The sequence below is a fragment of the Phalacrocorax aristotelis genome, chromosome 2, assembly GCF_949628215.1.
Source record: "Phalacrocorax aristotelis chromosome 2, bGulAri2.1, whole genome shotgun sequence".
Lineage (NCBI taxonomy): Eukaryota > Metazoa > Chordata > Aves > Suliformes > Phalacrocoracidae > Phalacrocorax > Phalacrocorax aristotelis.
This window is the reverse complement of record NC_134277.1, coordinates 48,117,685-48,134,252: the sequence shown is the minus strand read 5'-3', so window position 1 is coordinate 48,134,252 and position 16,568 is coordinate 48,117,685. Positions and strand designations below refer to the sequence as shown.

Sequence of the window (16,568 nt, the reverse complement as noted above, 5' to 3'; positions counted from 1 at the left end):
TGCTGAGGGCGCACTCAATCTCCTCATCCAGATCATTGATAAAGATATTAAACAAGACTGGCCCCAAAACTGAGCCCTGGGGAACACCACTTGTTGCCAGTTGCCAACTGGATTTAGCTCCGTTCACCACAACTCTCTGGGGCCAGCCATCCAGCCAGTTTTTTACCCAGCGATGAGTACACCTGTCTAAGCCATGAGCCACCAGCTGCTCTAGGAGGATGCTGTGGGAGACAGTGTCAAAGGCTTTGCTGAAGTCCAGGTAGACAACATCCACAGCCTTTTCCTCACCCACTAGGCGGGTCACCCTTTCATAGAAGGAGATCAGGTTGGTCAGGCAGGACCTGCCTGAGTGGCTGAGTAGCCAGATATGATGGGGTGGATTCATCATTGTAATCAGCAAGAAGTGAAAAAGTGCTGGTGGAAAGTCTGTGGTCAGCATGGAAATCGAATATAGCAAAGCTAAACCTGCAATCAACGGCTAGACTGATCAAAGACGTTTTCCTCATGTTCTTCCATTTAGGGGTTCTGTTGCATTAGCTGTCTACAGGAATTAAGCACAGATTAAGATGAACACAGACTAACAGAAGGTCAGAAAAATGTAATCATCCTCTGAAGTTCAGCCGTTGAATATGACTGAATAGGGGTTTGTGTCTATGAAAAAAATTTACTAAACCAAGTGTGTAGTGAAGTCTTATATTTTCTGAGGCAGCAAGATCTGTTCATTTGACACTAAACTACTAATCAACTTCCTGCGTATATTATATAGAAAAAAATTGTTAATAATCTCCTTCCTACACCTTTAAAAAAGAAGGTAGTTCTGGAAAGGCAGAACTGGCCTTTTAATGTCCAAGATTAATTTGGCTCCAGATTCTGAAGCATCGAAGTGGGCTAAAACCCATTTAAAACAAGCTTTCTTTCGATTTAGGTGGAAAGCTGCAAACACAGAGAGCTTGTATAGGCAGTAGGTGGCAGACTGCTCCCAGGAATCAGTAGGAAGTTGTGATTCAAGCTTTTCTTAATGCCCACTGGGCTGTAGTTAAAGGTGATGTAAAGAGAGATGAAAAGGTGGAGAGACTCCTAGGGTTCAGACAGACTACCTACTTTTATAAAGCGTGCTGGGGTGCTCCGGTTAGGACTTGCCAGGAGGGGGGATGTTTCTTCTACGCACCCTGCATTATCAGTTCCTAAAGTGACTGTGGCAGCTTACCCTGCCCTGCAGCAGTTGGGTGACCTTGATCTTGCTTTGGAGGATTTGTCACTGTTGACAGTAATCTAGTGCTCTCATGGCTTTGCCATCTCTACAGAACAATATGCCTGTAGTTTACTCACTACTCAGAAATCCCTCGTAATTCCAGATACCTCAAGGAGTTTTTTAACCAAATTAGAGTTTAATACATCGATTACTATGTGTGAAGATGTCTACAGATAAACCAAGGCTCCACTGCTCTCTGCATGCATGTGACATAAATGATGTGGCTAAAGTATTCTCCAACCAGCAGACCATCCCAATAAAATAGCTTTTCTACAGTACAAAAAAGCTGGGATCCAGACTTTTGGCAAAGCTTTTTTTTCATGCTTGCCTTTCCCTAAATGGTGCTAACCTGGAACAAATCTACTTTTTTCTGTTTAGCAGATTTTTTAAAAACTTGAGTTCACCCTGAGGGATTTCCACAATGCCTTGCTGTTGATAATTAATGCACTTAGGGAAATACCTTGTCCCTTAGCTTTTGTCTCATATGTTTCATTGCAAGGGAAGCTTGCAGTGCTTCCACAAACTCTGTCTCCCACCACATTTGTTTTTCACACCATTATTTTGCTGACTGCCAAAGGCTCTATCTAATATATACTGAGACATTTCATTACCCACCTAGGACTAAGCTATTGAGAGGACTGCCCAAAGACTGCTGAAAACCACACAACCCAACGGTTGGTAAACACTTGGGGGAGCTGCCCATCCACTACGTGAAAAGGTTTGGTCTGATTTATGGAGTGATATACTTAACATTCACCAGATTATCTAGAACTAGTTTCATCACCAAATGAGATTTAAAAGCAAAAGAATGTATCAGCATAGAGTTTCTGTAATGGGAAAAGCATTATAAAGCTATAAAATAATCAAACATTATGGAAATTATATTTTCATTAAGATGATACTGTTTTTAAAATTAGACCTCCTCAGCTGCTTCTGTATTTAAGTTGGCTTCTGAAACTGATCCTTCAGACTCTGTTAATGGGTACTGGGACATCACATGGGAGTGCAGAAATTCAGCTCTTTTCTTTTTGCTTTCTTTCTCAGGCTATTTAACATTTCTACTGCATACTTCAGTTGGACTGTTATGTCATTAGTCTCTAAGATGCTTTCTCCTGCTTGTATCTTCCTTAAAACATGATAGAATAACTTTACAAATTATACATCATGAAGCATATAGATTGTCTGAGTTCCTTTCCATTTGCACTGTTAGCTTGCTAACAGTTTGCATCAATTGCTTAGCATTTAAATGAAAGATTGATTTGAGAATCATGTCCAGCTGTGCACCATTCCACTCCTTCCTCTCTCATACACACTTACTCAGACTTGGAGGAAATCTTGAGTGGTTCTGCCACAGTAACATTTGCTAGGGCCCAATGCACAAGTAAGCACATGGTAGGAAACAAAGAAGAGAAAGAATAGCTTCGAGACAATTCCAATAATTTTCTGATGGCAGAGTTAATTTCCAAAAGTGTTAGTTTTTATCATTAGAAACCTCCCAAAATCGTATTATTCTATGACCACTCCTATAATATTTCCAGTTGCCTTAGGATTTGCTTTGAACATATAAGTGTCTGTAACATCCTTCTATCTCAGCGATACAGTTCTTTTGGAGTTTATCATTCCTTCTGCAGGATATTTGGTCTCTTTCTTGAACAGTCAAGACCTATCATCATCAAGAGCCTCATATGAGTCTTTGTGTTTTCTCTGATAACAAACATACTTAGGACTACATTCTAAAACTACATCCCGAAGCAGAAAGATACATCATTATAAAATGACACATCAAGAAGAGTCAGAGTGTGTTTGCACTTTCCAAAGTGGCAGTTACTTCACTGAAATAAAGAAGAAAGTTTGTTTGGAGTGCTTAGTCTGCTTCTGATAATGCAAGCTATGGTTATGAAAATCTCCTAGCATTTTGTTCAGAGATGTCTGAAGCATCAGGTAAACAATTATTAAGTAATTTTACTCTTGCCTGCAATTCTGCAGAAAATAAGATTCTTCTTAAACCTCAAGTGAGACAGTCATTAATGACAACAGCACTTCATGGTGGAGAATGGTCTTTATGGAGAATTGGTATTCAAATCATAGGGAAGCATTCAACCAGACCAACAAACTCAGCTGCAACTCAGCTAATGGCTTTTTTTTTTTTTTTTGCAATATTGGTATTACTGAATGTGTGGTCAGAAAGGGAGAGATATAAATCAATAGAGACTGTGCTTTGGTACCTATACTAAGGTTGAGTGTGGTAGTTAGAATGAAGAGTTGAGGGGATTAAAGACCCATTTTGTTCACATCTATAACCAAATAGTTTTGGTGGTTAAAACATGTAGGAGTAAGCAACAGCAGCTTCTATTGCTCACTACAGTTTAATATATTTGTTGTCCTTCACCTCCATCCTACAGGTAGTTCAGAGGTGAGGGCAAATAGCCATAAAGAGAAGATAACTCCATAACTGTGCTGGAGATAGGCTACCCATCACATAGTGTGGATTATTATATCCCGTCTTTGCCAACTCCATCTTTCCAAACTGAAGTGAAGTGAAGTGAAAATTAGGCCTTCATTTGTCAGAAGGAGATTTTCATGTGCTTATTTGAAAGGTCTTAACTTACAGACTAAGGTGGTTTTTGATGCGCATCTTCCTTTACCAAGAAAAGAGGAATCTTTGTTTCTTGTGCATAAATGGATTGATAAAGCTCTTTACCACCAGGATATTACAAAGGATACACAAGATTCTCATGAAGGGCTGCTTATATCAGTAGCAAATGTTCTGTCTTTTTACAAGTGCTGTGTTTGAATTGTTCATTTAACTCTTCTGACCTGTGGGAGTTTGTGTGTTCTGTAAAAGTACTTTTGTATTAATTTCACAAGTGAAGAAACTGTTGTACAACAAACAGTAATTTACTAATCGCATCCATTTTAATGTTAAGTGCATGTGGTTCAAAAGTTCTGAACAAGAAGTAGGCTTTAGATCCATTTCAGCTCTTGCTGCTTCCTGAAGAGCAGCCAGAGAAGCTCTTGACAGTGCCTTGGAATGGAAAGAATGGAGGAACTCCACTTCCAAGAAGTACTGGAAATGTCCTCATTCAGCTCAACAGTTGTGGGTATTACAGATTTTTGCTAGTCTTCCTGTAATTCTTGATCCAAATGCTGCCAAGGCTAATATTTTAGAGAACTAGGGACATGTGTTGACCTATTTGGGACTGAAGATGCAGGTTTTTGCATCCATATATCTTTTTAATTCTCATCTTCCTAAAGAAAAGGATTTATGATCATCCTGCATCTCACAGCCTTTCTTTCCATAGTTTATAGGGTAGATGAGCTAGCAGAATTGCTATGTTCTTTGAAGACAAGGGCTCCCTATAGGAACAGGGCAAAAGCTTTAGCTGCCATAACCAGAGCACAGAGAAATTACCTTTTTTTTTGACATACACATGACTCTGGCTAAATATAGAGAAAGAAAGATGGAGCCAGGCCCATCTTCTTTTGCCACTATCTATTTTGAATTGATAAATGGTATCTTTCATCTCTCTACAATTTTTTTAAAAGATCACTGGAACCTCAGTCTGCAGGACGGATGAGTTTGACAAAATACTCTCAGTCTCAGGAGGGGAAGTAGTGTCATTATTCTACTTTAAGAGACATTACAGAAATTAGCACAACAGTACTTTGGACATGCCTTTTTAACTGTTTTTCCAGCTGTACCTGATCTGCTAGATGTGGTCTTGCAGGCCTTGCCAGTGCTACTATCCCTTTGGAAGTAAAGTTGCCTAGTCATAGAAGAGGCCATGTAATGTAATAGTCAAATGATTTGCTATTATTTCAGTAGCAACTCATGTTTATTTATTTGAGTGTTAATACTTGGCAACTTCTGATGAAGAAGCATTATTGTCTAAATCAATAAAGTTAGCCCTTTATAGATAAATGTTCACCTTTCATCCCCATCTTTCTTTATAAGAAATGCTTTAAGGAGTACAGTAGTTTGAACTATTTCATGCCAAGAAAACAATCTGATGCAATATTGCTGAGATCACCTCAACATGGATTCATAAGGGCCAAGGTTATATGCCTAAGAATATGCCAGCCTCTACCCTCATCATCAGTCTCAAATTCCATCACTGTAAATCTTTATTCTTCTTTTTACAGTAAAATTTTTAACATATTTTTGTTTGTGGAAAAAAAGTTTAGAAACAACCTTTTTCTTTTGGGGTTTAATCCAAACTCAGGATTTTTTGGACTGAACAGATTTTTAAAAATTTTTTTCAGTACAGTGTATTTGCTATTCTGTTTTCTGTATCTTACCACACCTAAGAAAATGTACTTAAGTGAGAAGAAATAATATCATTTGGATCAAATGTCCCTACATTACAGGTATAAATGAACATGAGTGCTCCAGACTGAGCCGGTGTTACTCTGGAAGTCAGATAGCTACGCTGTGGTGCCCCAGTGTGTGCAATACTCAGGACTGTGAATAAACAAGTTCCAGAATGAAATCAATTCACTAAGAGGAGGTTGTGGCTGACTGAGCTAGAAAGTTCTGTGTATGCACTGCTGTCTACCATAGGCACCAGAAAACCCTTCTGCAAAGCTGCTAGTTGCTACTATAATTATTGTAGAGGCAAATGATGTCACTGGTAGAGTGCCAATGGAAGAGTTTGATGTCATCAACATTACTGTTATTCATGTCAAAGCATCAGTGCTTTAAAAATCTGTTCTTACAGAAGGAGCAAACCTGAACATTCACATTTGTTTGGAAACTCCAGACTTACTGAATGCTCCATTATTTTTCACTCAAATACAATTGCAAATGTTCGATTGTTTCTTTAATGTACTTTATTGCAGTGCTCCAAGTTGCTTGGAGACAAGACACTTTCTAATCACAGTCTGCAGATTATGCTAAGCAAATTGTAAATATGGGTGAAAAATTAAAAAAGCCACAAGCTTGTCTAAGGCTTACAACCTTTTACTCCACTGGAGAAATTATACTCGATTTAACCACAGCAAGACAAAGCATCTTTACTATAAGTGAGATTCAGGGCCTACATTACTAATGTATTACATCTTTACTGTACCTTCATTAATTCTGAAGTTACATCATCTGACACTTTCCATTACACTCTGTGTAACTTGTGTTCACTGGATCCACTCTAAAAGTGCATGGATATTTCAAGTAGGAGTATCCGCTAACAAAAAGGTGTTCCTGCAATAAAATTACTTCATGACAGCTCCTGCCACAGCTAGAGTTGCCTCATCTGAAATTCTCTGTAACAGCTTAGGCTTGAGTAGCATAAACCACAAAAGATGTATCAAACACTTAATATTACTTTCTGTCTGGATGTATTTCTTTTTCTAAGAAGCAATCTTAGAAAAAAGTGCTCCATTCTACTTCTTGTGGAGTGCAACCAACTGACTTTCTAATATCTCAAAAACAGTTCTTACTGCGCACTATCAGTCAATGATACATCTTCGCTTGTCAAACATCTGACCACCTCTAGTAAAAGACATACTCGATCTATCCTTAAGTGAGTACCAGGAGCACTGTGGCCATGGTAGTAGGGAGCTCAGCATCAGGTAATCACTGAGTTTATATCTATTCAGGAGCCAGGATCAGTTTTGCGGTTTGTCCTAAGCTTCTCCCCACTATCAGTACACGGCTAACAGTAACCAAGCAAGCTCAGGCTTGTTTCCCAGAGCTGCTGTAACACTTTTGACTGCAATATAGACCGTCTTTTAAGTTTTTGCACCAAGGATCAGAACTACTAGTACAATCTGAAGTTTCATCCGAACCATCTGATTTAAGGACAGTCTTTCATCTTTTTGACGGCTTTGCCCCAAATTGTTATACAATAAAACATCCTTACCATGCAAGAATCAAATCCATCACTTGATTATGAAAGCCTAAAACACATAAAATGGAAATGTCAGAGACACTAGTAAAAGCTTTTTGCTGAGTGGGAAATGCTGCTTCAAAAGATGGACAGCTCAGTAGCTGAAGTTACTACAAGAAAATGCAATGCTGTTTGGAAAGTGCTATATCCCCACAAGCCTTTGCTATTCTGTCTGATTTATGCTATTTAATGCCAGTACTTCTAACTACATCACATTTTAAATGTGTCCATAGCTGTAACACCGAGTGCTGATCTCTAGGTCAGTGGTAGCTGACCCAAGCTCCTGGCCTCCAAGTCGCAACCCACAGATGTGAGTCAGTCAGTCCAGAAGCAGTGTATTCACATTGATGCAATGCTGTGCCTGAGCTAAGCAACTCCATCTCCCAGCTTTCCCTAGACTTCTGCACCTCAACAGGACTCATTAGCTTGAGCACATGATTGCTCATTTTATCTGTTGGGCTGAACCCACAGTTGGTACCTGTCTGTATAATTGTCTTGATTTTTAAAAAGGCCTCTCCATGGTAATATAATTGACAGTATCCTCTGCAGGGCTGCAGGATAAAAAAAAAATATCTTGATTCAGTCCTTGAAACATATGATGATAAATAGTATTTTATACAGGATTATTAGTGCTTATGATACTAGCTTATGGTACTAGAGAGCAATTATGGAAACATATTCCCTGCTGTTAGGAGCTTACAATCTAAACAAAATATATTGCACAGAAGAGATCAAATACAAAAACCAGAATCATTGTTTTCTTACTTTCAGTGCATGTCTTGCTAATATAAGGGATTTTAAACAGAGTAAGGAATTAAAGGAGTTATTGTAAATTAAAATGAAAGGTGGTGAATGGAGTGATAGCTCGAGGAATCATTGTAAGAGTGGCTCAAAGAAATAAGATTATAGACGGGACCTGAAGCAGGACACAAAACAGATGCATCACAGAAAAGATGCAGGGCAAGGGATCATTCATGTCTGGGAGCTCAGAAAAATAAGAAAGCATGTAGCAACAGAAAACAGATTTTAATGTATTTACTTATCCATACTACTGAGATTGTGGACACTGACCAAGATCTTGTTGCACTAAGCTTCTTGCTTGATGCCTGGATATGCGGCAGAGCTCCCCCCTAGTTTCTACTGATTTCAGTGAGAGCTATAGGAGTGTAACTCTTTTGAAAATCAGTCTGCAGACTTTTATTAGCTGAAGATCAAGGTCAAAGCTTTGCATGAATAAATGCAGAAACAGTATGCCCAAGTGCTGGTATGAATCTTTTTCACACAGTACTTGCAGCTTCTGCTCACTGGAAATATTTTCCTGTGCATCAACAAAGTAGCCATTTATAAGAAGTAAGGAAAATATTACAGTCTGTGTTTTCAAGAAAGACTCATTGAGCATGGTAAGAGAGGGTAGCGGGCTAAATGGTAATAGGTAATACAAAAAAAAAAAAGCATAGACAATAACATCCCTTCACCCCCCAGTTGACCCAAAAGTGATTAATAGTAGTGGAAAACCTAAAGATAGAAAGTGGAGCAATTATGTCTTCCTACAAAATAAAATTTTAACAATACCATATTTCTACAGTATTTCTCACTGCAGATATTTAGTCTTTTAGGAGCAAGGCTTCAGATACCTCAGCTCTTCAAGTTTATTGAATATGCTATGGAGATGAATTTGGCCAGAGCAAACTGATGGATATAAGCAACTTCAAGGATAGCTTGATGTCTATCTGCTCTCTCTCATTTCTTTACCTTCCCTTTAAATGTCTTGGTAATTGTTTCTGCGCCTGCAGCGTCCATAATGATAAAGGAGGTAGAGAAGTACAAGGTCAAAGATGAACAACAAGCCAACAGCAACATCAAATCCAATAAAAATATCTGTGAAGGAAAAACAATAAAGGAAAAGGGAGTTAATGAAAGACATAAATGTATATAATTTTGGATACAGAGATAGCAGCCTAATTACAAATATGTACCATGGAAATATAGTTATATTTTGTTCATATTTCTGGCAAGATGACATGGCTTGCATTTACTGGCATATGCAACGTAAGTATAAAAGTGTATACATCAACCCTGGGAATGCATCAATAGCTTCCTGTGCATGGGTAAATCTTACTCCTAGGTTTTCACAGGGCAAGAGGGACCATGTGTAGTTAATGCAAACAAGGAGTTTCATCAGGGATCAGCAAAACACTGAATATGTGCAGGAAGGGGGAAATACCAGGACTATTGGAAAGTAGCATTTGTTGCCTTGCTCTTCGCTTCCCTCCTGAAAATAATATTCACGCAGGGAGAGGTTATCAGCTGTCAGCTGTTGGTAGTCCGAGGTAAAGAGCTGCTATATCTGCGTGGATCCACTGCACTCTATGTGTGCAGTGGAGGTTAAGTAATCCTCAATACATAGTACACATGCCAGAAATACAGATGCATCGATCTTACTGTGCACATGCAAGCCATTTTTTCTTTGCATCTACAGAAGGCCCAATGCATCCAACATACACAGGACTCCTTGCATAGCACTCACACCCATATTTCTGTCAGAAATTTTCTACAAGTGGAGCTCTAGTTTTGGCCATGTCCTTTAGCTAGCTCCTTATGTGAGTATGCTAATGATAGCTCTGCCTTCACCCTAGTGGGCAAGTCTACTCTTCACATTTTCAGAGAAATGTAATTTCTGTCAGCTTTCCCTGTCTGTAGTAAAGCTGGTCCACACCTGTTAAAGGGAGATACATCTACTGTGTGAAAGGTACAAAGTTTGTAGCCATTGATACTATTTCTGCTTCCATGTTTTGTATAAAAAATACAGAGCTGTTACACTACCTTTCATTTTGTCTTTCTTCCCACATTCTTTTGACCAATTTTCTGTAATCACAGGAGAAACTAGTTCAGCAAACTTCTCAAGTGGACAAGAAGAGGTGCATCCTGGCAGAGTGAGTGGGTAAGGATCCCTTGAAGAGTCGTTCCGATAATGCATTTCAATGCTATATCGCCTGATCGACAACATCGAAAAGGTTTTAAAAAAATGTTCTTAAATAAAAGGTTTCCCATTTAGAGACAGAATGTTGGAAATAGGCTCTAACATCCCATTCTAGAACCTGTTCTTCCACAGTGGAGGCTTTGTGGAAGACATCTGCAGAGCCCACTTTGCCAACGCTGGTTACATTATTGCACAGATCACCAGTCAGCTCAAAAGGCCCGTCTGAAGGCTTCTTGAATGTCAACTGCACCAAGCTCTTCTAAGCCAACTGTTTTACCTTGGGATTTATGAAATATCTTGGAAATGTTGTTGCTATCATTTAAAGAAGCAGGAAAAATTAATTTACCATTTACTTCCAGTTGGTAAGGCATGTTTTCCTCTTCTTCCTATCTTTCAAAGCACACAGATACATGCACATCCAACAAACAATTTCTTCTGGTTTTAATATAACTTTGTGCCTGTGGACTGCTCAGTGAAGTATCAGTTTAAAACTAATTTGTATCTCCTCACAATATTTGAGAAGAAAATGATTTTGGGGAAGGGGGAATCAAATTCCAAACACCCCTTGTTCTTGCATAGATAAGAAGATACTTGCCCACTGCTTTCTTGGTAGAGTTCAAAAAACTGGCAAGCCGCGTATGGTGGCAGTTTTCCATTGAAAATACTGAGAGCAATCTGGAGGGCCCCAATTGTGGTGTCATGCTATTGGAAAAAAAAAAAAATCCATCCTTGAAAAGTCAACTACCATTTTCCAGAGCAATAAGACAAGAGTAGAGAGGGAGTGAAAATCAGGATAAAACTAAACCTGTGTAAATTTGACCATAAAAACTTATTCAGTATATTCAACATTGGGAAAAACATGTTAACAGATTACTACAGACAGCAGGGGGCATTTCCAAAGAGTTACTGCAGTATGCACCTTACATCATCTGGCAATATTTTGGAGACAGACATACTGGGGGAAAGCAAGATGTGGTCTGAGAAATAAATGTAGTTTTTCAGTGCATTTTGCTGCTCCATCCTTCAGGAGAGTTTTCAGTTCCAAGGTCAGATTAAGGCAGTATAAAGGAATATATCCTATGGCATTTCTCATGAAGATATGAGTACTTTTTTTAGATAATATACCAGACAAATAGTTGCATTTCAAAGACTATTTTCCTTGCTTGCTTGGACTTATGCAATAAAATCTCAGTTTTGCTTTTATTTTGATGGAATTTGTTACCCACCCACCTGCAGTCTCTTCCTCTCCCCATAGCAGGTATCCCAAGAGGAGGAGCTGAGGGAAGGAAGTCCAAACACCTTGATGCCTAAATTTTGCAAACATCTTCATATATATAATTGCTAGGCTTATATAATAGTCTAACAGCTACATTTTAATTATTATTCAGGATCTGGAAAATGTAGAAAAGGCAGCAAGGAAAATTTAAGGTATTGAGCAGTTTCTATATGAGAAAAGATTAAATAAGGTAGGACTCCATCTAGGAAAAGGAAAGATGGAAGAGGTGTGACAGAAAAGAGTAGATTCATGAGTGACCCAGGAAAAGTGAATAAAGAATGACTATTTCTTGTTTCTCACAATAGAAATATTAGGAAGGAGCTAAATCAGTATTAAGTTTCAAAAAAAAAAAAAAAGGAAGTGCTTTTTTTCTTTTAACACATAAGTCATTGTCACAGGATGTTGCAGAGGCCAAAAGTATAAATGTATTAAAAAAGTGATTAGATGAATTGATGGAAGAAAGTCTGTCAAGAGCTATTAAACACACAGACACAGATTCTATCTCAGGAAGTCCTTAAGCCATAGATTGTTGGAAGGTTGTATCAGGGGAAGCATCACTCTTTGCTGGCATTGTTCTCACATTCTTCCCTGCCGTTGGCCATTGTTAGAGACAGGATAATGAACGAGCTAAGTGGATCTTGGTCTGACCCAAGTGGCCCTCTTGATCCTCTAAAATTTAAAAAAAAAACAAAAAAAGATTCCACAGCTGTATCGTACCTTTCTAAGCGGAGGAAGGGTTTGGAGGAGCAGCTGAAGTTCTGCTATGTGCCAGCACCTCTGGGTTAGAAGCGCGTAAGGAAAGATGCAACTTATAGAAACTGCACCATTAAGTTGCAGAAAAAAAGAATTATAAAATACATAGTTTTCTTTACCAAGTAGAGGTTGACTGAAACTGAAACCGAGGTGAGATCTTATGCTCCTGCTGTGTTCTTGTACTGGCTGGTGTTCAGCTTGTTAGCTGAATTGAACTGTATTTCTTCCATTTAACTTACAGGGAGACTGATTATTCTCTTTAAGGGTCTTTCATTGGTACAGTCATAGCAAGATTTATGAAAGATTAGAATACTCACTGCAGAGTAGACCTCCATTTTTCTTGGTTTTGAAGAATTGGCAGCTTGTTTAATACTATTTAAAATAGAATTCACAAGGACACCTTAAAAAGATGGGGACAAGGAAGAGGAAAATGAAGGTATAACATATGCATAGAAACCAAAAAGGGAAAAGATTTTGAGTATCAAATAGAGACATCTACTCAGGCCTCATACTCATTTTTTAGCTTACTACAAGTTCATAGCTAGAGAGAAGATATTACAGAGTTGAAATACATCATTCATCATCCAGGTCAAGTGAAGTGGCAGGATTTAAAGGAAATCATCTAGAACTACCCTGAGAACTGGGGCTGGTGACACTTCCAGTTTCGTTATGCTGAGACCTCTTCCCCATCATTTTTTTGTCTGTTTGGAGTGTTGCAATAACGATAGCTGTGCCAGCCTTTTCCTCTCTAGATCCTGAAGAAATATTTCTAACTGTTTACTTCCAACAAGTCACACAGTATCAATTCTTTATTTTTCCAGTGCTCGTTTGTACTCTTTCTCCAGACCAGAGATATTCTAAAGCCAATGGGGTAAGGGCAGCAGAAATGCCCTGTAGCACAATTTATGCCATTCTAGGGAAAGAGGGCATAACTGGTATGCCTGTGAACAGCAGAAAAGTCCTGACCACCTGATATGGCCAGCTACCAGCCGGTGGGCTTTAAGGCAGTTCTGAGCCTGTAATTACTATATGGCTTAATCCAGTGATGTATATGCCTAGATGATGAGGCTGCTAATAATTCTTTACCTGGGTCTAGGCTGCAGGGTAGGTGCATTACAAAGCTGAGCCCCTAATGGTCCAGCCTGCAGGTATTCAAGCTCACTTGGTTGGGTTTCCCGCTCATGGACACCTAGGGATCATATGATAAATGCCTGGGTTGTGTCCTGAAGTAGTCTCCAAATGTGCATAGCTTGTGTGCCCCAATTTTGGAGATAAGCAGTAGTCCCAGTTCTTGCAGTATAGAAATAACTTGAATCTCTCATCTTCTATTCTGATCAGACTGTTTTGGAGTGGCTTTATGTCAGTGTCTCAGAGAGCTACCAATGTGTTACCAAGGCTTTGGCACAATAAATAACCAGTACATCAAACAGAAGAACAAACACCAGGAAACAATTAGAAACAATGTTGGAGAAACAGAACTTAATCGTAATCTAACCTAATATCAGACAAGTAATGGGCATACCCGTGAGGGCTTGATTTTTCCCCTTGCATTTCTATAATATATCTTAAAATCCTAATCCCTTAAAAACAATGGGATAACTGAAGACATTAATGTTTACTCCTTGTTTCAATATCTCATCCATGCAAATGCCAGCATTCAGCACGTTTTCATGCTTAATATGGCATCCTATCTCCATAGTTACAAGTCAAGGTTCTGTATCAACAATTTTGCATAAGTAAAGTGAGAGGATGTTACATGTTATTATAAGCATCGTGTCCTTCTTCCTGAGAGCTATGAATTTTTTGATTTACCTCCTTGTAGTCGTGATTTCTCTTCTGTTTTATAAAGCCCAAATAGCGATAATAAGGACAATTCTGCCAGTTTTTCCATCTTGTTGATTACATCTTTGGTGGCCCATACAGGGAGAGTGTAGTTGTGAATATCCTAGTGACAAAGGAAAACAAAATAATATTTTTTCCTTCTACTGGTTTCCATCATCCTATTCCCCAGCCACACACTAGTGCATGTAGACTCTCTGGGGCTGTCCTGCATTTCTTTGCCCAGTGTGGTTTCACTCATCAGCATGCCCTGAAATACATTTTGTGGGAATGGGGATCAGCCTGAAGTAGGTGAATGGGAAGAGGGGAAACACCTGTATGAAGGAGCTCCCTTGTAGGGATAATGTGTTCTTGCTAATAGAGATATATGGTTTGGTTTTGCTAGAGTGAAAGGTTGCAGACATAAGTCTTATCCTCTTCCTTTCCTCTGGGTCTTCAGGGTATAACCTAGCTCCAACTTCTCCTGCATTTTCCATACAGTTGTCCAGATAGCAGTTCCATTATTGGCCATTTACAGACAAGTGTCACTCTCCAGTCATTTAAGAGTGGCAGTGTCTTATAGTGTTTAAGTGCCTCAGTGTGTGGAGGATATATTCAACGGCCTTCATGTGCTGCTGCTAATGACTGGGGCCAAATGGAATCATCCCATGCTTGCGGCCAGTCTGATTTTATTCACTGGTAGCAATCATGATCTCCTCATTTTCTAGCTGATAAATCATGATCTTACCTCTCATTTTCAACATCTAAGTATTTTGGTGTTTACCTGTTGATAAGTTAAAGAAAATAATTTCATTTTCCTGTTAAAAATCATAAATATATCCTAGGCAGCATGAGCAAATAATTCTATAGCAGCGTATTGAGAAGGAAAATGAGGGAATAAAGGGAATGGATTTTGGTACTAGTGCTTCAGGATAAAACATCAAATGGAAACTACAGTTTCCCAAGCTGTAAATCATGTTTTTTGGGGTTATTTTTTTACCAATGCACTAAATTAGAACTTAGATTAAAATAAAATAAATAAAAAAAGGCAATCCAGGAGAGAAGGCAACTAATTCCTATAAAACCACATTGCCATGGTTTAATTGAAACCCAGTTTAGGATTTATATTCTTTCCCAACCTCTATTGCCTTATTATTACCTCACAGTGTAGAGTATCATATGTATTCCAGAGCTGGAAATTGTCCATTATTTTAAGATTATTTAGTTCAAGTCCTGTGTTAACTGCCATTGTTTGCAAAAAATCCTGGGGGGAAAAAAGTGAAGACTATACCACAAATACTCAATATATATGGAACATATATGCATACAGTCTCATTACCACCCAACCTGACAACACAGTCATGTTTAATTTTAGACAGGTGAAACCCTTGTAGTGGAAGATTTTGGTTGCAGATTTAATTTTGTAACCATTTCAAGGTACTGATCTCTATTTCAGACACTGCTTTTTCTCAGCCCTGCTATGGTTAAGTCTGGTGGTCTCTCTGCTGCACTCTTCTCTCCCACCTCTGACTGCTCCGGAAGGCTAACCCAGTCACTTCAAGCCTTCAGATATAAAGAAGAGGAAAGCACTAATGGAAAAGGAACATGAGAAAAAAGATAAGGAGAAAATAGAAAATTAAAGAGAGCTGAGTCAAATATTCAGAATGAGGCAAATAGAAATTGAAAAGGAAATTAGGTTTTCCTTCTGCCATTGAAGGGGAGCTGAATATCAAAGTAATAGTTCCACAACAGTTCCCACAGGGATTCTTGCTGCGTGCTACCACAGAAAAATAAAGGGACTTCTTAATATCCCTTATTCCCACGTTACCTGTTTCATACTAGTAGCTGAGAGAAAGGATAGCTCTGAAGTCATAATTTACCTCCCACTGCAGGTGAGGCTGGCCAGAGTAGCTGAGCTAGCAGAAAGTTAGAAATAAACCAAAAACGGAAAACAGTGGGTTTACCCCAAGCAGTAAGCCTGGAGTGACTTTGAGAGAATGTGTACAGGTGCGGTCAGGGTATGAGGAACACGAGACCCCTGCTTTATTTGTGCAGTAGTGCTATTACAAAGTGCATGGCAGGCAAACAAGAGAGCCACAGTAACTACTGTCTAGAGCAATTATTATCCACAAGAACATGATTGCTCGAGGCAGGTATACAATCCATGTATCTACATCCTGCTGCAGCACTGGCATGGGAAATTTTGAATCTCTGACTGTGAAGATTTGTGTCAAGGCTGAAACAGAAACATGTCTTATGATGGATCCAAAATGCATCCCAGATAACTTTATGTAAGGTAGGGGGTTTGCATGGCTGGGCTTGCTTTAGTTTTCTGTTGTAGTGTAGTGTTGTAGTGTCAACTCCAGAAAGTCACAGTAGGAAGGCATAAACCTTCCCAAGTTTCAGATTTACCAGATTTTTTAGAATTGGTTTTGTACCACCCTGTAAAACTGGAAGTTGCTGCACCCAGAAATTTTTTCTCCCATCAGATCATGGTACTTTAATTAGATGCAGCTTTAAATAGTCTCAGAAAATTATTGTTAAATTCACATTTTAAAAGATTAATATAGAAAAATATGAGAAATGCATAAGCATATCAGACAT

The 16,568-nt window shown here is 38.8% G+C and overlaps 1 protein-coding gene across 2 annotated transcripts in view; it reads right to left on the bottom strand.

The window, feature by feature from the left end:
• The window catches only part of LOC142052786 (prostatic acid phosphatase-like), a 38,723-nt gene that overhangs the window by 10,410 nt on the left and 11,745 nt on the right, over positions 1 to 16,568 (bottom strand). The window contains exons 6-12 of one of the 2 annotated variants that reach the window (XM_075083391.1): positions 15,124 to 15,228; positions 13,959 to 14,091; positions 12,464 to 12,546; positions 10,713 to 10,819; positions 9,961 to 10,130; positions 8,890 to 9,015; positions 7,111 to 7,147 (exon numbers count right to left, since the gene is read on the bottom strand). In XM_075083391.1, the coding sequence (XP_074939492.1) occupies positions 8,897 to 9,015; positions 9,961 to 10,130; positions 10,713 to 10,819; positions 12,464 to 12,546; positions 13,959 to 14,091; positions 15,124 to 15,228 (717 nt within the window). In that variant the 3' untranslated portion in view covers positions 7,111 to 7,147; positions 8,890 to 8,896. The remainder of the gene's footprint in view (positions 1 to 7,110; positions 7,148 to 8,889; positions 9,016 to 9,960; positions 10,131 to 10,712; positions 10,820 to 12,463; positions 12,547 to 13,958; positions 14,092 to 15,123; positions 15,229 to 16,568) is intronic. The other variant, XM_075083390.1, reaches the window with a different exon arrangement.